At 37.0% G+C, this 22,900-nt stretch overlaps 1 protein-coding gene across 2 annotated transcripts in view; it reads right to left on the bottom strand.

The window, feature by feature from the left end:
• The window catches only part of INTS6 (integrator complex subunit 6), a 46,615-nt gene that overhangs the window by 14,842 nt on the left and 8,873 nt on the right, over positions 1 to 22,900 (bottom strand). For both annotated transcript variants that reach the window (XM_072850269.1, XM_072850268.1), the window contains 4 exons: positions 10,976 to 11,065; positions 2,671 to 2,854; positions 1,526 to 1,651; positions 499 to 653 (listed from right to left, as the gene is read on the bottom strand). In XM_072850269.1, coding sequence (XP_072706370.1) covers positions 499 to 653; positions 1,526 to 1,651; positions 2,671 to 2,854; positions 10,976 to 11,065 — 555 coding nt within the window. The remainder of the gene's footprint in view (positions 1 to 498; positions 654 to 1,525; positions 1,652 to 2,670; positions 2,855 to 10,975; positions 11,066 to 22,900) is intronic.

Genomic DNA, 22,900 nt, shown 5'->3' on the forward strand with positions numbered 1-22,900 from the left:
TACTTGGGATAAATTGAAGGTATGGCTACACTGAACAACAGCAGATGAAATTACATTCACCTGCTAAAATGAAGACAGAACTATCACAAGGATTCAAAAGTGGGAAGATCATACTATCTTCTATTAATACCATCTGCGAGGCAATAGAATTTGATAGTCTATTATCAAAGTGCCACCTTATTTCTGGTTTGATATTTTAACAGTTCAAACAGAAACACTATGTGCATGTACTAGGTCGACAAACAAATCTGTTACAGGCAGTTTCTTAATGCTTCAACGTTACTAAAAAGCAAACCCCACACTATTATTTGCTCATCAGTAATTTATCCAAGATAACTGCAACATGGGTTTACATGTGTCATTCCTTCTTGGGTCACACTGCTTTTACGGTTGCTACAATGAAGAACGTATCTCAAGGTTTAAAAATCAGTGAATAGGAAATCCTGGAATATTCCCCCAAGCACAACCCCTTTGGCTTTATCTAACTTCAGTACATACCAGTGTTGGAGAATTTTGATCTGGCCAAAAGGATTCAGGAACAGGCCAATGACCTATAGGAACCCCAGTTTTAGGGTTTGGTCTGACATAAATAAGTTTGTGACAGCTGTGCCAAGGTTGGGGTCCAAAGGGTCTAGATATATCCACCTGCCCATCTATAGAAGAAAAAGGCTTTATGAGTCAAAAATAGTGTTACAACTCAAAAAGAGTATTAAACAACTTCTGTGAAGAGTTTAAGAACTATACTCCCAGGGAAGCTCTTCCTGCAGTTAATATTATTTCTAAGAATAGCAGATAGTTGTCAAGAAGCATTTCTGCAAAAACCCAGAAACTATGAGAAACTAAATAAGCACTGAAAGTTTACAGGATCAGAGCTGAGAAAGCCAATTATCTGGAGCCCTTCATAATAATCAGTTTCTTTCTCCTCCCATTGTTATTACTACATAACCTTCAAATCTCCATGCATAAAAAAAAATTGATACACACAAGTAATACTGCTGGACTAACTTTTTATTGGAGCAAAGCAGGATTAAAAAAATCCCACAAACACTTCCCAGTAACATCCTAAGAGGGACCTAGCTAAGCCATTTAGAATGAGAAGTTAAGTCTGCCCAGTCATATTTTCTATTTTAACTCTTAATGCAGCCACTTTACTACATTAAACAAAAAAGGATAAGCATATAAACCTACAGTATTTCCATATCAAGCTATTTACATTTCTAGCTGGTTGAAAACTACTGCTTAAAACTCATGTACCCATTTAACTATGCTTGACATGAATAACTGCATTTAAGACTACCCGAGTAATATCACCAAATGTAGAGGTTCTACACACTGTCTAGCAGCTATAGCCAGTATTTTGAAAAAGGACAATAGAATTTCAGACATAGCAGGTCCTTTTCATAGTAATGTCTTTTAAATTGCAACAGTTTTCCTTTTGTTTTTGAAACTACTACATTAAGTTCACTAAATTATATTGATAGTCATCCCTGCCATTTGATATCACAGTGTAAAAAATTTCAAGTACCATCAATTGGTGAGGGATCTGGTCCAGCTTTTTCAAAATTTATTACCACTCCACTTTGCACTTTTTGCACCAATGACTCAAGACACTGATTCAGCATTCTTGGAGAGCACACACAGTATGATCGACCTAGAACAAAACAGTCAAGGTTAAGGTTGTTCAGCGTTTCTGCCCTTATTTTAACTTGGATCATTCAAAACTGTTCACCCGCCACACACATGGATTTATGTATTGATCACTGATTTGAAGCTTCTCCCGAACACTCCCTCTTTGTTTAAGCAGCAAGGCTGCCTAGTAAAGCAGTGACAGCGTTACATGCACCTCATTGGAAATGTTTGGGTTTTAGCCCCTTAATGACTTTAACTCAAATTCTTGGTTGCATTCATGGAAAATGGGCTCCCCCTTGTGTCAGACATCAACACTTAACTGTCCACGAACTTCAGTCAAATCACTGTTAGTATAGCCTACATTACAGTCAGAAAGCAGTGGAATCAAAACCTTTTTGAATGCTTTTTAAATCCCTTTGTTTGCTTTCTATCACATCCCCTCCGATGCATCAGAAGAATCATTATGTTTTTAATATGTGATGTAATCAAAACTTTTTACAAACAAATTATAAAATTAATGCCCGAGTTTTATCTGGAATATAATTTCTAAGAGATTAAGAATATGAGTTATGATGGAGAGAAAAGTATCCATTTTGCAGGATTATTATGCATTCTGCATGGCAGAAATTCTGCATGCTCTGGAGGGGAAAAAACCCAAAGCAACCCAACACATTTCCTTCACTTTTGGCTTCTGTAGATCAGAGTATGACAGAAATTCAGCAAAACTGTACTGCAGAACAGACTAAATTCTTACAATTTCTAATTGCGATACCAAGTTGTGTTAGAAAAAAAAGTAAGTTTTCTCTTCTAAAAAGCTGCTGAAGAAAGTAGATTCACACTCTTCCAAGACAGATTATGTTAAATTGTCTGTAGCTTTAATGCAGTAAGTGTCTTCAGTTCTATTATATTGGAGTTCTGAGTTTTTACAAGTAATATAAGAACTTAGAGATACTTATTTCACGACATGTACATGATGAGGCAAACCGAATTAATTTTCTTTTTCAAAAGTATTGACTTGTCAAAGGAAACCAGGGCACTCACCTCCTGTGACTTCGCACATAGGTGTGATTGCAGAGTCATCCACCGGTACCCCTGTCATCTGCTCTGATTCTGGTGCTGTAATACCAGGCAAACGGAGAACCAAAGCAAATAATCTCTGATCCCATCGAAAGGGTTCCTTAGTCAACTCACTTCCAGGTAGAGGGGAATTGAGAGGTAAATGGAGCTGAAAAGGAATTTAAATCTGTGAATATACTGCTTTAAAAAAAAAATAAAATTCAGGTTACATAGTGATGGCAATTCTCTCTATATAAACACACTTATATACTCTCCACAGATATTCATAATTTGATTCAGGTACTGTACATTACAAGCAAGACACACACTATTTAATCAACACTTCAAACATTTCAAGGCAACATGATGCACGAAGTTGAGAGTTACAAACTAAGTGGGAACAACCACTTCTAAAAACTGATCTAAACTTCAAAATCAATAGAATATTTTCTTTAGAATTTCAGCAGTAAGAACTGCTTCACTGCAGCATTCTTTTGTTCAAACAATTTTCTGCAGAACAGGCCCATTTTCAGCTCAGTCTTTGCCTCGATTCTTCAAGATAAAAAACTCAACTGAATGAAAAGGTAACGTTAATCTAAGATTCCTGCAGAAGAAATGTAACTTGGGTATAGTTGCTCAAAAACATCTAGCTGCCAGGATCACCTACTCCAAATAACTCAGCTTCAACATGTGAACTAATGTGGTAGTTATGTTATAGAATCAGAAGGCAGAGATTTTACCTAACTTGGGTATATCCCACAACTAAACTCATGCCTGTGCTTCAAGTGAAAAGCAGAGATTAAGACTAAAATCAACGCTGAAATGTGAAATGAGTTCTCACTTTTAGGTAATAGATAACAATAGCCACAGCTACCCATACAAGGAAGAATTGCTTGCCGTGTGCCATTGTGTTGCCTCTGTCTGGGAAGAACTGCACAAAGTTTTAGTTCAAAATGTTGAAGATACCATTCAGTGACATACAATACACGGGAGCATTTCTTTTTGCTTTAATTTCCAGAAGAGACAGTAAAGAGATCCAAGTTTCAGGCTTCAAGCATGCTGCACTAAAGATACAGAAATGCTCAGGATATTATTTATTAACCACTAACAGCAACAGCCAGAGAGACTAACAGAACATCTAAAATTCTCAGGGCTAGCAGTAGTTTTATAACTAGTTAACTGAAACAAGGAAAAAAAAAAAAAATCAATGCTTTAGCTTCTAAGGGGCAGCACAAGGCATTCAGAAGACTCTAGCCTCTCTTTTTGCATCCAGATACCTCACACAGAGATTAGTGGGAAAAAGAAAGCTTATCAAAACATTGAACTACAGAAGCCCTGAACAGATAGGCTAGATGTATAACAAGTAATTACAAGTTTCAGAAAAATTTGATAGAACCCTGGTTGATGATATCACTGTCAGTACAAGCAAAATTCTCATTTCCTCTGGAGCTCTGCAGCCATAAAGGGGAAAAAAAAAATCCCCAAAGCAATGACCCAAGTGGTGCAAACAGTTCCATTACCTGGCCAAATACAAGGGTTAAACCCAAAAGCTGACGCAAACTCAACAGTTTCACAAACACTTTCCTTCTCATGCAGCATTCAAAAAATCCCAATTCTCAATCTCAACTCTATGTTAGCAAAGGAAATTACTAGCCTGTTCCAAAACTCAATGCAAGCCCACAAAAGCACCCATGACAAATTGGCTTCATTTTTAGTTCGAAGTGGTTAGTTAAGGAGTTTGCAACAAGCCACTGAAAAAGGGTTTTTGTTTGCTTGTTTTTAAGAGATGAACTTGAAAGCATTAAATCTAATTTCCAAACTGGAAACCTCAGCTATTTCTATTTACATAATTGCAAGCATCTCATATTGGGAAAAATACATGTCTTTGTGTTTGAAAAATAATCAATTTATTGATACAATCTCAAAGCCAGGAACAAACACAACAAATCCACTCTCATAACATGTGAGCAAGAATCAGAACACTTTGGACTTTTCAGCGCACCTGATGCTTCCTCCTGAATTTCTGCTTTTGCTGATGCAAGTAGAGAGCACATGTGAGAAGAGCAGTATTTTCCCCAAATGTTTCACGTGAAATTGGTCAAAGGGCACTCAGCTATGTACCTGGTTTATTACTGATTCACATGCATGCCTTTCCCCTTTTCACACAAAGGGCCAGCAATGCCTGCCTGGCAAAAGAAACTCAGTTGAAAGAATAGCCACATTCTTAGTAAACAGCCTAGAATCTTGACTGTTAAGAGGACTCAACTGCAAGCACTTCACTGTCCTCGCTTGGGGCTATTATTAAGGAATGCCATTCACCAAACTTTCCTACTTAGATCTGACTGAACGGAAGACTTAATAGCTCTGAAGAGTACACTTCACCTGCAAAACACACCTATGTAACAGCACTGTTCTTCTTCAGGCAGCATATATACATTTTTTTTTTTATACATACATATTTATATATACATATATATATATATATATATATTTTAAAAAGTATCCCATTGGACCCTGCACCAATACTATCCTGTGTTCAGTTTACCTCAAACTACAAAACTTTTCTTTGGCTCAGCTGGTTACATTGAGAACACCCCAAAACCAAACAGTACTCAGCAGCAGCCCATTGCATTATGTACATATTACTATCAGAAATGTTTTCAAACTGTAAGACGACACGCAAAGCCATCAGCATCAAGTCAAGTGTCCTCACTTTCTTTCTCACAGTTTAATTTCAGTTGAATTTAACATCCACATTACTGGAGAAGTTATAGATTCAAACCAGGCCTCATTCTCCACAGACATTAGTAACTTGGTCTTCTCACCTCCAGTTACTTTTTTTTTTTTAACTGGTATTGTATTACCATAGCAACTGCATACCTAGCAGAAAATAAGATGGGCCTAGAAATGTACATCTTGCATTCCGTTTCTCTTTTCACACACATATTTCACTATGAAGGCATGCACATCTTTTCCTCTTTGTCCTTCATATTGGTTGTTGAGAAAAAGATAGACTGAACAATTTAAAGGGCGGTTATTTACCAGCAATGGTCTTCAACATGTTGTCTATATATAAACACACACAAGTGTCCTCCCAGCTCAGTACTATAAAACAGCTGTTTTGTCTCAACACTAGTTTGTAGGAGCACACACAAACCCTACCATTCCCAAATGCCATAATGCTACAATAAGATAGCAGTGTGTGCCTTATGCCCCTCTTCCCTGCCTTTAAATCCACTACAACGTTCAAGAACTGAGAGGGGTTGGAGGACAACCTGTTACTGAAGAGATCTTAAATAACCCTGTTATTGGTGAGCAGGTCTTTTGTTTATTCCTGAGTCTGTGCTTCTATATACATTTATGCAATCATAAGCAGCAGCACAGTCTGAAATCCTCAAAAAACATCAGAGGATCCTAGAGACCCTAGGCTGGATAAAAGCTAGATCAGCACTAGAGAACTATGCAGTGGCATGGTAGCTGGTGAAAGAGTGCAATGCTCTTTTGGCAATGACTGCACATACAGGCTCATACATTACAATGAGCAGCACTAGCACTGCTTACGCTTTAGTACCCAGGTAACTACAGGCAGCTCCATGTTGGGAAACCTCATAAAAGGTTGTTACACAATTAGACACTCAATAAAAACATCCATACAGAGACAGTCAACTTCTTAGTCTTTTTGTATCCAAAAAAATATTTTTTAAAAAAAATCTATACGCAAGTACCCTTCCTTACAGGCTTTTCTGGTACCCATAAAACGACAAGACACATCTAACATTTCAAGCAAATGCAGCATTTCATCCTTAGAGGACTGAAGGACTAAGGATGGGCAACAAGATTCAAGCCCAGCTGCAAAAACAAGCCCTTGATAGACTGAGAAACTATACTTAGAGTTAACAACAGTGTTTTGCTTTCCTATCTTTTTCCATCCAATGATATGCAGTTATAACACAGAGATAGAAACCTACAAATTTTTCTTCCACAGGAAATAACTTAGGATGACAGAGAGACACCAGGTCAACTGACACACCATGTCAGCAACATGATATACTTGGCCATTCTGATGCTAGCGTTAACGACGAGCAGGTGCACACTGATCTGATAGTTACACAGAATTCACACGTCAAGAGCTCTGGAGCTCAGTGCCAAATGCTGTGATCCTGGCAACTGCTGCTAACAGGAATAACATGGATAAGGAAGGACGGGAACATACGTCTAATGAGATCTGCCCCATATATTTCTTGCAGAATTTGTTTAGAAATCAAGATTTTTAGCTTGATTTCTAAATGATTAAGAATACTATGGAGCATTTACAGTTCCTGATTACTCTTAAAAGTAAGCAGGACCTTGCCACTTGTTACAGTTATTACAGCAGGGATGCAAGATGATCAACCCTGGGATGGATCAATGTTACAATGCCAAACAGTTCTGGGATGAGGAGTCAAAAAAAAAAATCACTGATTCCTCCTGTAAGAGTCTCTTATAACTGGAAGATCAGAAGAATTACAACATACAGAAGCCAAGCAGCATTGCTCATGCTTTTTGTTTGCATAATCATTCATCAGAAGGTATCAATTGGTCAATAACCCAGTTTCAGTCTTGCAAACAGGAGTTTAATGCTTCCTCTTAAAACAGAAGGTATATAGAAAGAGACAAGGGAAGATAGCCCAGCAGCTGCAAAACTAGAGAAGTATGACGTTTTATTTCATAATATAAAGAGGAATAAAAGAAACCCCCTCAAGCAATTAACACTTGTTAAATAAAAGATCAGGAAAGGGCTAAGACCAAATTTGAGGGATCAGGCCAGAAGTGAAAGCCACCCCAAAAGTAATCCAGAGCATGAGACCAATAATTAATGATGGTATTCCAACAGCATGAGCCCATCCCTTCCTCAACTTATGACTGGGACAAGTGAATCCAGGGAAGAATTTGGTCAACATGCCATGCTGGACGTAGAACTGATGCTGGCACTCTTCAGTACATCAGCACTGGTGCGTTAGAAGTCAGCATGAGAAGGGACAGGACTGAAAATCCTATTAACTTGTGCTGGTGGAGATGATAATTGCATAGACTGCATCATTTCTGTCTTTGGTCTGAGGAACCACATCCATCAGAGACAAGGTAGTGCTCTTTATCTGGAAAACCCATATTGAATTCCACAAAGGAACAGGACATCCGAAGAATTCAGCAAGAGCTCTGAAACAGGGTTTAAGCTTGACTGCTTCACACTAGGGCAAATGACAGTGTTCTCATAGTGATAAAGCTGATTTCATTGGTGAGAATGCAAATGTTCATCTGAATGACAAAGCTTTAAGAAAACTTGCCTCCAGGTTCCATGCTGGCTTCACAGGTTTTCCCAAAACAAAGTTCTAGCAGTTCTCTTGTACGCAAGTTTTAAAAGAACTAAAAATATACTCCCTTATTCCATGATAAGAACTTTACACAGGAAGTAAAAACACTGTTGTCATAGCCTGTTGGATATGATCACTTCCAACACCAACTCTGAAAAGTCTCTCCAAAGTCAAACCCAAAGAACAGAAAAGACATTTGCAAGTGACTGAAAAGCTTTGTTATTGAACAGAAGAGCAACAATGGACTTCCGTATCTCCAGGGTGCTGTTACTGTATTAATTCTGCTTCATTTCTGCATGTCCAACTTGAGATGTAACTGTAAAGGATGCTCAAGCTACACTAAGAAAAATTCTGATCAATAGGACACACGTTAACAAAAGCAAAAGATCATCCCCGAAAGACAGAAGCACCCTTGGATGCTTTGTTCCCTGCTCTTTGATAGTGTTAAGGATGTTCCTAACAGTGCAGCTAAAGAGAAAAAAAAAAAAAAAATCACATCCATTTCTGGGTATGAATTATATACTCTGTAAATACATATGGAAGAGCACTCAAAGAAACTTGCATTTTGTCTTGCAGGAAGTAGGAGCATTAGTCACTTCCAGTTCCTCCAGAAGGCAATGCCTTTAAATTTGCTCATTTACCAAGAAGTCATTAGTTCACTATCATTCGTAGAGCAGATTCTGCACCTCTAGAATGTAGTTTAACAATCATCAAATCATGTAAGTGTCAAATTTGGCCCAATGTCACGATCATGACACTGAAACTCTGGGTGTAGCACACACGTATCAGTCAGCACCGCTCATGAGCCAAGCCTAAATTTAGTAGATTAAAGCAGCCACCAGAAAACCCATTTTCTCAACATAAGTTACAACAATTTAAAGATGTGAATGTGTGACCTAATGGTTGCCTGACCGTAAGATGTCTTCTTGTGAAGACTAAGGTGGAAAAGTTGTACCCACATTTGAAGGAAAAGGAACACAAAAAACTTGCTGGCTATAAAAAATCCTGACTCTTGCTGTAAGAAAAAGAGCTCATGACAGCCAATAGAGCTTTCTGACCTAAATCTTTTTGGATAAATGAACAAGATGAAAGGAAATCTAATGTAGAATCACAGAACTCCGTATGTTAGAAGGGACACATGAAGGTTATACAGTCCAGAGCCTTCTGATTGCTCAGGGCCTTGTCCAACTCAGTTCTGAGCATCTCCAGTAATGGAGATCTCACACCACTGGACAACCTATGCCAGTGTTCAGTCACCCACACAGTTAAGATTTTTCTTGATATCTAATCAGAATTTCCCAAAGTACAATTTGCAGCTGTTACCTCTCATCTCAGCCCTGTGCACCTCCAAGAAAAGCCAGGCTCCCTCCCCCATTAAGTTGTTGCAGATGGTGGTAAGACACCCCCAACCCCCACAGGCTTCTCTTCTAAAGGCTGAACAAACCCAGTTCTCAGCCTCTACCCAGATGTCATTTGCATTTCAACCCCTGAGCATCTTGGCGTCCCTTACTCCAAGATGTCAATGTCGGATTTTACAAGTTAGTCATCTGACAGCAGAGAAGTTGCTTCTCCTCAAGAAAGGACTTACACAGCTAAGCAATTACCCAATTAGCTCTTAAAAAAACAAAACAGTATTGTGCTGCTAACAGCACTAAATGTTGCAGAAGGCTCTAAAAGTGTCACACTACTCTCTGTTTAATTAACACTTCCTCACTGACAATCACTGTAAATATGAGGCTGCTATTCTACTCAGTATTTTGGACCACACCCATTCAATCACTGGATTAAGCTGAAAATAACTTATTGGGTAAAAAAAAAATGATGAAAGTGAGGTTTTATACAGACAACCTACTTGGTATCATGGATCCAGGGATTCCCTTTCAGTTATTGGCTATGGCTATTTGTTAGTAGTCCACATAGAATTATGAGGTCATTCAACTTTCTTCCTCTAAGTCAGATACATTACAAAAACACTCAAATACCACTTTCCATACAAACAACTTCTGTAAGTGCTGTAAGAATGCGATATAATAGAGTATTAGGAGAAATTCGAGTAACTAATGAACAGCAATGTATGACAAGTTAATCTGTAGTGTCAAATATGGTGTACCACATGGAAAAGTCTGAATCCTCCCCTTAAGCTTTAGGGCAGACCTTTGGATATTAACCTTTTCCCTGAAAAGGGAATGAGCTTAGGGATTTTTTGTTGTTGTTTGGGTTTTTTTACTACTGCATGGAATGGGTACTTAGCTGGTCAGACCAACCCTATCCTTAGTGACCTCTTCCATCTTTTTAAGGAAAGAATTCAAAACAGCCAGGAAGTTAAAATAGTTCAGTTCCTCACCATTTGCTATAGCTCTGAGTCTGCCAGATGCCTGAGCAGGTACTCTAGTATATTAAGAGCTGGTGTTTTAAACTGCTCTACAGATTTAATTTGAAATACATTTCTTCAGCTCTTATCTTGGATTATAAGGACACTACTGATTTGATTATAATCACTTTAAGAGCCCAGTGTGAAAGAAGTACATATTTCACATACTCCCTAGTGGCCACATCCTTTGGGAAATCACTACATTAATTTGGGTCTATATATGAAGAATTTATATCTAGACCAGTTAAACACATACATGCTTTACAGAAATCAATTTCTTCTGTTAACATATTTGAAAAGCCATGAACTCCCTGGATAGAAATAGCAAACTCAGTCTACTAAACAGACCAACAGTTGTACTATATGCTTCTGTCATGTGATAAGGAAAAAGAGCTATTCAGACTTTTGTAGTACTATTACATAAAATTACCTCAAATTAAAAGGAAAAACCATACAAGTTTAAGCTATTAATGAACATACTTTTGAGGAGTCATTTACGCTCCTACTATAAACAGTATTCTAACACAACATTTATTACACATCATTGTAAACAGAGGTCAGATCTTACCTCTTCCTGTATCCCACTGGTAGTAGTTAATTTACTTCCATCAGTAACTGTTATAATTATTGCTGGCTCCAGAAAAAAGGGGTTTCGTCCCTAAGGGGAAAAAAAGCAATTTCATTTCAAATGCTGTAACAAATTTGTAAGCTTCTGTTCAGTCATTACACGGCCACTGATACCCACCAACAAAACAATGAGGTCTGAGGTATTTATTCTCATGTACTGTATAGTACAGTGCTATGGGTTTTTGAGTGTTTTTGCAATTAGGCCATGTAAAGCTACACACTTAATATATCTGTATTCAATAAATGCATACAAAAACATGGCAAAAATGGTTAACACAGGACTTCAAGAACAATGTGTACTGCAGTATTCTGACACAATAGCAGCTGTTTAGAGGAGCAACTGTCTCTTCAAACCAGAGATACTTCCAATTCCCCCTATTCCAAGGTTGATTTTTATGCATGATTTAATTACTGTGTGACCAACTAAAGCATTTGCATAGTACCTTGTGATCATGATCCCTGGGTTAAGAACTAATACTCTATGTATTAAGGAAAACTCTGACATGAATAGTACCAGTTACATTTTGACCAAGGTGGTTCAACCATGCATGCAAGGCTTACTTCAGAAACAAATACTTGAAAAATAAACTTCTTATATTAATCATTTCAGATAGAAACATACACAAGGTAAGACATTCTGTGATCCCACCAAGACATTCAACTAGTTTAGCTGTAACAAAAAAACTTGGTTTGTTATTGGCACTTCCTTTTCCTACTGCCAGTACACTAGGAGCCTGTCTTCTGTCCCTCCTGAAAAAGAGGATCCCAAAGTAATCCATGCACATATCAACTCCAAGCCCAGGCAGCACATTCCACTCTAGCTAGGGTTAAAGACAGACTGGATAAAAGCCACCACAAGCTTTTGTTTAGTGGATCCCACTCTCCTATTGCCAAGCTTAAGGCCTCGTTTTTCTTCTTCAGGAAACAATAAAGAAAAATACAACCAGACCCACAGCCTAGTTCTGCTTATAAGGACAAAATACCTCATGAATGCTTATAATTTAAAGATATGGAGAGAGGACTAATAGGTTTTAAGAAATAGACCTTTTAAATCAATTTTTTTAGAACCCATTTAATATAAAGGATAATCTACCGATGATCTACTGATTGTGTGTTTAGAACAGAAATATCACCTAACAATTTGAAATATATTTTGTGAGGGGTGTCCAGTTTGAAGTGGCAACACCACATTTACAGTGATCAATTTACTATATGCCAACATAAAAATTAAAAAGTTATTTGCTCAATATTTTCTCAAATCTTAGTGAAAATCCTAAAATTTTCTTTTAAAATAGCATACCATTACTACAGACAAAAAATATGCAAAAATAAAATTAAACAGTGAAGATCAATCTCTCCCACGAAAGCTAAGCTAGTTCATAATCCAGTTTAAACAATTACTCAAAAGAATTTAAGGACTCTCAAAACACACTCAATTTTAATTAAAATAATTTTCTAAGAATATTTAGCCTTATTTAATTCTGAAGAACAGTTATGGTATGTTATTCTGCCAACTAGTAGTTCACCACAACTGCAAAACATCAGCTGGAAGCTAATTACATTGCACTGAAATAATACTGAAAGCAGGGTTTCTAACTAGAGGAAAAGGTTATTGTTCTCATGAATACTGAGCATAAAAATACTTTAATCCTATTGCTAATAAATGATTGTAAAAATAAATTGACAGTTGATAAAAATAACAAGATTTTATATTTAGAATGTCATAAGCAATGCTCTTTAGGTAATATTGTGGTCCAATTTGAAATATAGGTATTAAAAATTTAGTCTCTAACAATCCCTATTATCCAGATATCCTCATTATCTTAAAACACTTTTGTGTACCTCAACTATAATCTTCCTCAATTTTACCCACCTAAAATGTAAGCCTTAAACACTTTGGGCTCAGAATGATTATGAAATTATAAGGAAGGAAACAAGAGAGTCTAAGCTTGAGGCCCCCCCGCCAAAATGTCCAAGAGAGAAATGACTTCATCCTCAGTCTACCTTTTATAATTTCACAAGCTTTTTACCTGTACAATGGATGATCACCGACACACTAAGTCAAGAATCAGCTCATAGCAACATATTTACAAAAGCAAGAATCTCTTTTTACCAGAACAAGAACGACATTCATTTGTAGCCAGAGTAACAACTGATTTGAGAATCTCTGACCCAAAGACAAAGTAACTCACATTTCCACATGTATCATCTACAGGATAACTGTGGAAACACTAGCAGTACACTGTTGCAGAATACTTCACACCTGTTTAAGTAATAACGGAAAGTTTCCCCTTGAAACCTCCTCTTCACTAGCTAGATGTGAAAATACAGTAATCTTGAGTTCATCAACTCATCAATACAGCTATAAATATTATCCTTTCTAGAAAGAATTTATGAAATCAAGTCAGAGTACACAATTCACCACTGAATTATTTAAAGGCAAGTGAACAGAGCTGAGTTCACTTAGCTGCACTTAGGTTCACAGCTCCATGCAATTTAGAAACATGAAATGAGTATCTACATTCCACCTAAAGGAGCAGAAACATAATTAGAATGTATCAAAGAAGAATTTCACATAAAGTGTCTATTATTGAGGTTTACTATTTTTGACTAAAAATTTCCATGTCATTAATTCTTAAAGAACACCACTGACAGTTCTGACCCTACTCCTCACCTTAGCTATATGAAGGCATACAAAACCAGTATTCAGTCAGGTATTCCTAAAAAAACGCCTCTTATTTATACAAGCTCTCAAAATTCAGAGGTGCTTTAGTAAATTTGGCAAAATGAAATTCCAGAAGACTTACACTTACCAATTTTTTTTAAATAAACTGCAAGACTTTTGTGAATTACCATTTTAGAACTTTATCTCAATCTAATCAAATTATTTTCTATTGCTCTTCCTTTAGAAATATACTATTAAAATAAAACACTATGAATTTACACATCTTAGAAATACCATACTCTTCAAAATACATAGCAACACCATTGACTGTGAATGCATATGAAATCAATTCAGCACAGCTCAATTATTTTAGTTACGCAGTGAATCAGTGAGTGACAGAGCATACATTACCAGCTCTTCAGCAGCTTACAGGTATGCTGAAATGCACTGGAAATCAGCTCAGCATACCAAGGTGTAAATAATAAGCCTGTTTACAACTTATTCTGACAACTAACTAATCACCATGAGGTTTTGTTCATTTCAAAATAAAAATAATCCAGCAGCTAATTTTAGTATCATCTTACATTCCCACACAGGAAAGTCAAAGATAGAAAGTGTGAAACCCTGAGTTCTTAAAGTAAGTAGGGTAAAGATCAGCTCGGCCTCCGTACCAATACCTTGGGAAACATAAGGGCATCACTCGCTATTTAAGTTAGCATTATATAGGCCTATTCTAACAAGCATACAAGCAAAGATACTTCTGTTCTTGTGTTACCTGTTTTCAGACAGATTATAACCACTGGTAGCGGACAAACACTTTAGAGTCTAAAAACTCAACTGCTATATTTAAACTGTGGCTACAGTAAATTGAAAAGTATTTACAAGTTTTATTTTAAACTCTTATTTTTAAATAGATTTGCTTATAAACAAGTATTTTGGAAAAACTAAATATCAGTTATTTTTCTAGCTGAAAATTCAGTGGCAACTAGCTCCCACAGGGACTTCAGCTAATTGCATCATGTAGGCAAACTGGCTCATTTGGTATCCTTTTCAGTCCAAATAGCTGCTACAGTCATCTGACAGCAAATTCTTTTCAATAATACACTTTTCCCGCTGAAGGTTCCTAGCAGTGGTGAAAAAAGTACTAAGGAAGAAGCACCTAAGGTTTTAATGGCTGATCATCCTGTTCAACCACCAAGTATTGTAATGTGGTACAAGAGGGTTTTTTCATTCACCTACAATCTGCATTTTCAAGGGCATATATGAACCAAGGAGACAAAAAAACCCCACACACCTCCTTTTGGAAGAAAGTTATTTAAAAATCAGCATCAATGCCTAGGCAATCTTGCAAGCTTGCTAGGCTAAAATTGAATAAACAAGAGATTCAAAGCCTTAAAACTAACTTATCTGTTACAAAACACGCATTCTTTTGAACAATTTGACAGTTTCACGACTATTTGTTCCAAATCACAAAGCAACTCAGTTACGTTGGCTGGCATTTCTTCAGTCTCCAGCTGAAGTAGTCCTGTGCTCAGATAATACAAAACAAATACAGAGCTGTGAGCACCAGAGCTCCACACCACTCACACAGGGTCACAGTAAGAGGCACAGCCAGCCCACCACAGCTTGCCTGACGTTCTGAGAGGGAGCCTCAGATTGGGCCAGAAGTGTATCAAATTATCAAGACACATTATTGTCTGCTTAAGACTCTCAAAACTAGGAATTCACTTTCATAGACAAGTAAGCTTAGCAAACAGTTTCAGCATGACTGATTAATACATTCATGGATAATCTTCAAGGTAAAGCAATTCAAGAGCTATTGTGACCTTTAGATGTGCAAGTATACAATATTATACATGCAGTAAGAGAAAATTGATTTAAGACTACTGTTATCTCAATGCACACATTTCAATAATAATTTCAGAGTCAGAAGTGTTGAAAAACTTAAGAAATAGCTGAGGTAGAAACATGACCAAAAAAATGCCAAGTCAGAGACCAAAAAATGACATGTTCAAGCAACTACTATAAAAAGTAGTAAGCAGTAGTACAAAAGCTTCATGCCCAAGAAAGGCTAGAAGTTGAAAATGAATGTAAACTGAAATAAAGTGCATATTTTTAACAGAACACATTACTAATCACTGGAAAAAACTCAGTTTCAGATCACAATCAAATGTCTAAAAGGTATGCTTTCATTTCAGTAAATCACAAAATTTAACAGAAGTTGTATTGCACATCCATCATACATTACATTATGTCAGCAGAGCCTTTTTATTTTCAGAAGTATCAGCCCTAACTGCCAGTAATTTTAGTCATCTGACCAGGAAATACAAAAGTACACTATCAGTTTTTTTGATTCAATCAGGTTTTTTAGGACTTAAAAGGTCAAGATTCTCATAAATGCTCATGAGAATCTGTGAGCAACCATTGTTCAAAAACAATAGTTTAAAATGAAACCTAAAAGTCAGAGTGATGGCAAAATTATTAGCTTTAAAGCTATTTTTTTAAAACTGATAACAGCTTAAAAAATACCAAAACACAGAGTTTGAATTCCAACAAACTAAAACAGATGGTCCAAATCCATCATAGTTTTCACTTACTTTTTGTATCTTAGGAACGTCAGTTACGCTTTAGCAAAATCACTAAATGTCTAAAACATTAATTTAACATTTATTAGAGACTTTCCCCTTCATTGCTCAAGGCAGAACACTATCAGTCAAGTACACAGAGCTGACAGTCAGCTACACAGGAACTGTAGCATCTTGTGCAACTTACTTGTCCCACTCACATTTTCAGCAACTTTAACTATTTTCTATTATCCCTGCAGAACCAATCAATATAGTTGTGAAGACCTATAGAATCAATTGTGTTTTATGCATTCACACAATTGTTTCCCAAGACACAAACACAGTTGAAGACACTGGCATCATAGTAGTATTTTAGTGAATTTGTAATTGGCAATATAACTCTTCACAAAAACTACTTTGCCCTTAAGATTTTTTCAAATGTATGTAGACTTGCATCATAACCATGCATATATACGTACACACTATAGTACTCAGGAATGAATAAGCTTTCTGCTTCAGTAGATTAGTAAATTCTTTCCTACTACTTGATAAGAAGCGAAATGGCTTTAAATGGAAGCTTTCCCAGATGAAGCTATGCTGCATATCACCTAATTAATATTTAGCACAAACACACTATGAAACTCCATGATCTATCAGAACGCAAGGAAGAATACGCTGGGGGAAAGAAGAGCAGTTGAGTTCTACCACAACATTAGCTTTGATAAATCTGACTTCTCACAGGATATGCCACCAGAGCTCCACGATTCTGTGGCCAGACTGAAAAGCACAGCACCTCTGAACTGCATCATGGTGTTATCTAAGTGACTGAATCTGCATGATAAAAACAGCTTTGAAACTGTATTTAAGTTTATTTTTTAAGGCTGTTTTGGAATAGAAACTGACCCCACAAACAGGAACCACTTAAGCATCACAGACTTCTGTGATTTCAGGCTGAATGAGGAAAAGCTGAAGAACATACCAGAATTCTGTATGGGATTAAGATCTCTGACAAGCCAGGCTTCATGCACAAAGAAAGTTGCTAACTTGTCCTTGCTTTGCTGTCCGTAAGATTTTGATATATTCCCTTGATGCTGTTGATTATTCAATAGATAATGCAGTTTTGCGGTGGTAGCAATTCTGACTTACTAGTAGATGATCAGATACTTGTACAGTGGGTGTATTTCAAGATCACTTTCAGAAGCCTCAGAAGACAGCTCAATGAAAGCTACACTAACCACTTTGAGTTTTACACAGGATATAAGTGTTTTGAAGTCTGTTATGAAGTTTTCAAGTCATAAAAGAAATTTCAATATAAAACAGAAATCTCCCTTGATGCCTGATTAATGGCAAAGATAGATGCCAGATCGGTCACAAATTGGAATCATATGAAACAACCTAATGAAACACTTTTCCAGGAATTACACTACCACCAAGAAAAAATGCTCAGTGTTTTTCTGGAAGGGCTGCAGGACAGTGGGAAGATTCTTACCATTAGCTCTAGTCCACAAACATCTGCGGTACAGACAAACATTCTCCATCATAACACTGAAACCTTTTAGCTCTCCCTGCAGTATCCAAGATGGGAGGACTTATGCTGTACCTCCCCTTCATGCTAGGCAGCTGGGAATACCACCTCACCCTCAAAGACAGGTTTTAGGAAGAACACAGGTAAATTAATCACCCGTTAAAAGCAATTTGAGAGACCCCCTTACTACATCCAAAACAGAGCTCCACATCTTGGAGGGCAAGTGACTGCTATCAGAAATGCAGATGATAGTAGCAGGTTTTAGAAGCTCAATGTGTGGTCAGTCCTCCATAGTTCCAAGAACAATAAAGATCTAGTTCCTCTGTACATGAAACAATATACACACACGGGATGGGTAAAAACACCAAAACTCTTTCACTGAGGGATGAGGGAAAGAAACAGATTTGACAAATGCTGAAAGAGTCCTGAGCGAGCCCATGACAATAACTATGCACTATGAAAACACCAACTCTCAACACCACCACTGACCCTCACAAACTAGGACTCATATGGTTTTCGTTGTAGTTTTACCGTCATAAAAGGGACTTTTATAAATTAATGTTTGGCCAAAATAGCATATCAGAGAGTACCACACCTACGTAAACTTGTAATTTTACCTTGTAATTGGAAAACCAGCCAGCAGAGGGGGCGCAAGTTAGTAAAATCTATCCTTGTACGCGGTGATCGAGTAACAAGGAGATAAACGTGAGGCACGCTCTGTTTGAATACTATCTCAAAATACTAAAACTGTGTATACCTAAAAACCCTAAATGACGGTAGAAGTACAAATAAGAAGTAATCAGTTACTGAACCCTAATCTCTTGATCTAACTCTATGCTTAATCCAACAGTTAGTTCATGGTTTCTGACATCAGGGACAGCACATACTATCATTCTACTTCTGCCCTTTTTTGCTGCTGATTGCCCACATCTTTTGTAAGGCTCAGACACAAACATTCAACTGTATTCCACACACACTCTCTTTTATTTTGAAGCTAAAAGATAGAATGCTATCTCAAATGATTTCATCTTTTGGAGAAGACCTTAAAACCAGAGTTTTAAGAAAGTCTACTAGAATTTCTCAAGGTCCAAACTCAAGCTTCCATTAACTCACCATCTTTTCCCTGCAAGGAAATGGAAAATGCTGTTCAAGCAGTCATGATTTCTCCTGCACTCATTCACACTCTAAAAGTCAATGGCAACAATTTTGCAGTAAGGATGGCTATCAGAAAAGACCTTTCCTCCATGAGGTGAGGAGATTCCAAAACATAAATTCAGCTATGTACAGCTGTCCTTCCCTATAGGCTACAGCAAGGTAATTATAGGCAAAGAAATTTTTCATGTCCTGGACAATTCCTTAGTTAACTACACTACAAGTACTTAAGAGTTACTCCGATGCCCAAGCCATGCATTAATCACAGTTTCTCATTTGGAATGTCTATGGAGGATTGCAAGGTAGTTACATGGGTTTTGTTTCATCCCTTGCTGATACTACAGATTAGCAGTAGATAAAATGATTTTTGCACACGCAGGTAGGACATTGATTCGGTGGTACACCTGAAGTTTTCTGTATTTCAGGTGACTGGAACAAATGAGTTGCAGGTTTAAACAAAAAAAAAAAAAAAGAAAAGAAACAGTTCGCAAAAGGTTTTCAAAACAGAACACAAGTGTAACAGCAGACTTTTCCTAAAGCCAAGCCAGAAATTAAACTCCTCAGCACACCAGTTACAGAATATACAAATGAAGGGAGCATTCTTGAAACAACTGCTATCTCCATAACATAGGCCAAGTTCCACTTAAGAAAAGGAAATTTAAGGTATCTAGGAAAATAAATGGGATGAAAAACTCATTTGCTCCTCAGTATTTGCTCCTAAGCATTTTTTATCAAAATCTTTTAAAAAAATAACCATTTATGGCTTCAATTAACTATTGAAGCTCCAAACATACGTCATCTTACACTTTTCCTGCCCAGTCTGAGCGCCCTACGGCAAAAAATCAAAGATCCAGTCAGATATCACTTACTATAATTAAAAATACTACAGAGACAAAACAGCTATCTGAATTGCATAAGAAAAGAGACACCAAACCCTTTGTCCAAAAAAAAAAAAAAGATAGAAATATATTTAAGCATATCGGCTGCTTGCTTTGCCTAAGCTTGCACATTTGAGTTCTACAGGCAATGATTTCATTGCATATCCATCTTGAAACATGCAACAAAAAAATTCTCTGTGCTTAGTATCATTTTTATAGATGCTCGTAACTTTACACATTCTGAGTTCCCAAGTCTAGCACTGAATGTACTGCTTAAAGACTACTTAATTGCGCAACTTCAGTCATTTTGGAATTCTACTCAAATATCTGTGTTAAGAACAAAACCAAAACTAACAGCAAGAAAACCAAAAAAGCAACCCAAAGTAGCCTGAAAAGGAGATTCAATGCAAGAGGTGATCATTTTGGAATACGAAATCTCCATATTGAATAGTGCACGTGTGAAAACAGAAGAGATGTGTGTCAAGGAAGCAGTTTTAGACTATGTTCATACTGAACAATAAAGGCATGATGAATACATGGTAGGATTTACTAAGACATCAAACTTAAAATCCCAAGATACATTGATGTCTTCATGTGCCTAAATCACAGTTCCCAACATTACTAAGTCACAGAGTTTAAAAAATGCCAGTTTAGTATAAAGGTTTGTCCTGTTTCTTTCATCTAAGAACAAATTTAATTGAGTTCTAAATAACATATTATATAAGTGATAACTTCTTGATTAACTTCTAAGTGCTCCAGTTTAGATGAGGTCCTTGGTAAGTTTCAAAAACAATTCAGTCCTTGAATCTTTCACAATTTATGACAATTACCTATCATGTGACATTCTCAAAAAAAAACAACCCATAGAATAGACTTCATATATTGTGAATTCCAGAAAGTAACTAAACAGTGAAGAACGGCACTGAAATGAAGAACAACAAAAAGCCACTAACATTTGAAACATGTAAGCATTGACGTGACAGATATATGATAATCCTCAAAAGGGAAGAATTTTAAGTTTTCCTTACATTAAATTAATTGAAATATATAAGCAGCAAAGTAACTGTGATCACAACTTGTACCTTATTTTTAAGGTAATGGAAACTTTCCCTTAAAAAAAGATGCACCTTATCAGTTAGTTACAGATTAGTAAATGAATCACTACTGGAATCATCCAAAATTGGATAAATCAACCAACAAATCCTGGTGGTTTCCAAAGTTATTTGACTGAATATAGTAAATGCAAGCCGCTAAAAATAGGTTATATTTGAGCTTTTATAAACTTCAAAACAAAAAAAAGCTAAAATAGTCATCCATACCAAACATAACTTTAAAGTCAGCCCCAAAGAATCTGTGTTTAAAGATGATTTTGGTCATATTACCTAAAAATATTTCTGAATGTTTTATTCCAAAAATAACTGACCTTGTCAAGCCCTGGATCAAGTCCCTAATTACTGCAGCCTTTCTGCTTCACAGCAATGACTTTACATAGCTGGTCCTGGCTCAGTCACTGCAATTCACAGTGCTAAGCCAGGCCCCTGTTCTCCATATACTGGAGGAGGGTAATGAATTTCACAGTTGCCAGCACACTGAGTAGGGAAAACACCAAAACACCAACAACAAAACACACACCCAAAAAACCCAAGGGGAAAAGCCAAAGAGAGAGTTGCATAAGAAATTCTCCCTAGCTTTTTGGGGGTTATCAATCCAGAGTACTGACAAGCTGACTGAAAGTAGCCTATCGACTCACGAATATAAGGCCATTCCTCTGAGTAACTGCCCCAAGACTCCCCCACAACTCTCTCCCAGAGTTTATCACCACTACAGCAGGAACAACTTAGCTGTTTTAAAACAGACTCTGAACCACTACAGTTCACAGTCCAGCTTATTAAGGATCTGAATCAATCACTGATTTATTTTACTACATGAAGTCACACTCACAACTTGCTTCAAGTTTGGCACAACTATGAGCACATGAGAGGCCGTAAGTTCAGGAGCAGAGCAGGCAGCTAGGCTGGATATGTCTTACATATAGCAATGCATACAATCAAGTCAGCATTCTGAGATACAAAGCCCCAGGGGGGCATGTATTGGTGAAGGAAAGAGACGGCCACTTTTTGCTCATATTCTGTATGCTGAGCATCAAAAAGAACGTCAGTGCCCTAAATTGATTCCAATGACAAATATTCTGGATTTGTTCAATGTAGCTTTTTGGCTCAAGGAGACACTGACAAAATGCACAGTGTATTCAGGTAATTTACCCTCAAACATTATTATTGGATGAAACCAGATTAACACCCTGCTCTCCACAAGCAGTAGCAGTTACATGTAGACAGGAAAAAAACATATAAATTAAAGGAAATGGGAGTGGCTACACTGAGCAGACACCAAATATGATTATTCAGGTAAAAGTTTCCTGGTCAAGTCAACAGGACATTAAGCATTATTTGCAATACATATGTCCCTGAATCACTGCCAAAACCCCATACTAGAGACCTCATCTACACTGCAGTTCCTGCTAGATCAGTCTTCCAGAAGACCTCTAGTGTTAGAGCCATGGAACTATGTTAGACACAATTGACACTTATTTATCTGCTCTTCTAGTTATCTACCACTGCAGTGCTGTAAGATCCACACTTACGTCCCATACTGGAGTAACTAGAGCAGGATCAGATTTTGACAAATCCTCTTGTCCTCTCATACAACCAAAAGTCTTATCTATTCAGTGTCCCAATCGTAGTCATTCAAGGTTCCTGACTAAGGTTAGTATCATATCTTGCAGCCAGCAACTTCTTACCTGTCTATTTTAATTCAGCTGTAGGCACTAACCTAGTTTCCCCACTGGAAAAATTTAGGCTTAAATCTATAGTGGACTGTAGATTTATGTAAGCTAAGGCAAATCAATTTGAGGCACAGACACTATCTCTAGAATGAAAACAACAGGTGCTTAGATAACAGATACTTGATTTCTCATTAATGTAAGACTGAGATTGCCTATACAATATATTTTTGAAAAATCTAGTCCATTAGGGGCCAACTTTACTGTACCAGAGTGATTAAATACATCCTTTCCATATTTTTT

The sequence above is a fragment of the Ciconia boyciana genome, chromosome 1, assembly GCF_034638445.1.
Source record: "Ciconia boyciana chromosome 1, ASM3463844v1, whole genome shotgun sequence".
In the NCBI taxonomy this organism is placed as follows: Eukaryota; Metazoa; Chordata; class Aves; order Ciconiiformes; family Ciconiidae; genus Ciconia; species Ciconia boyciana.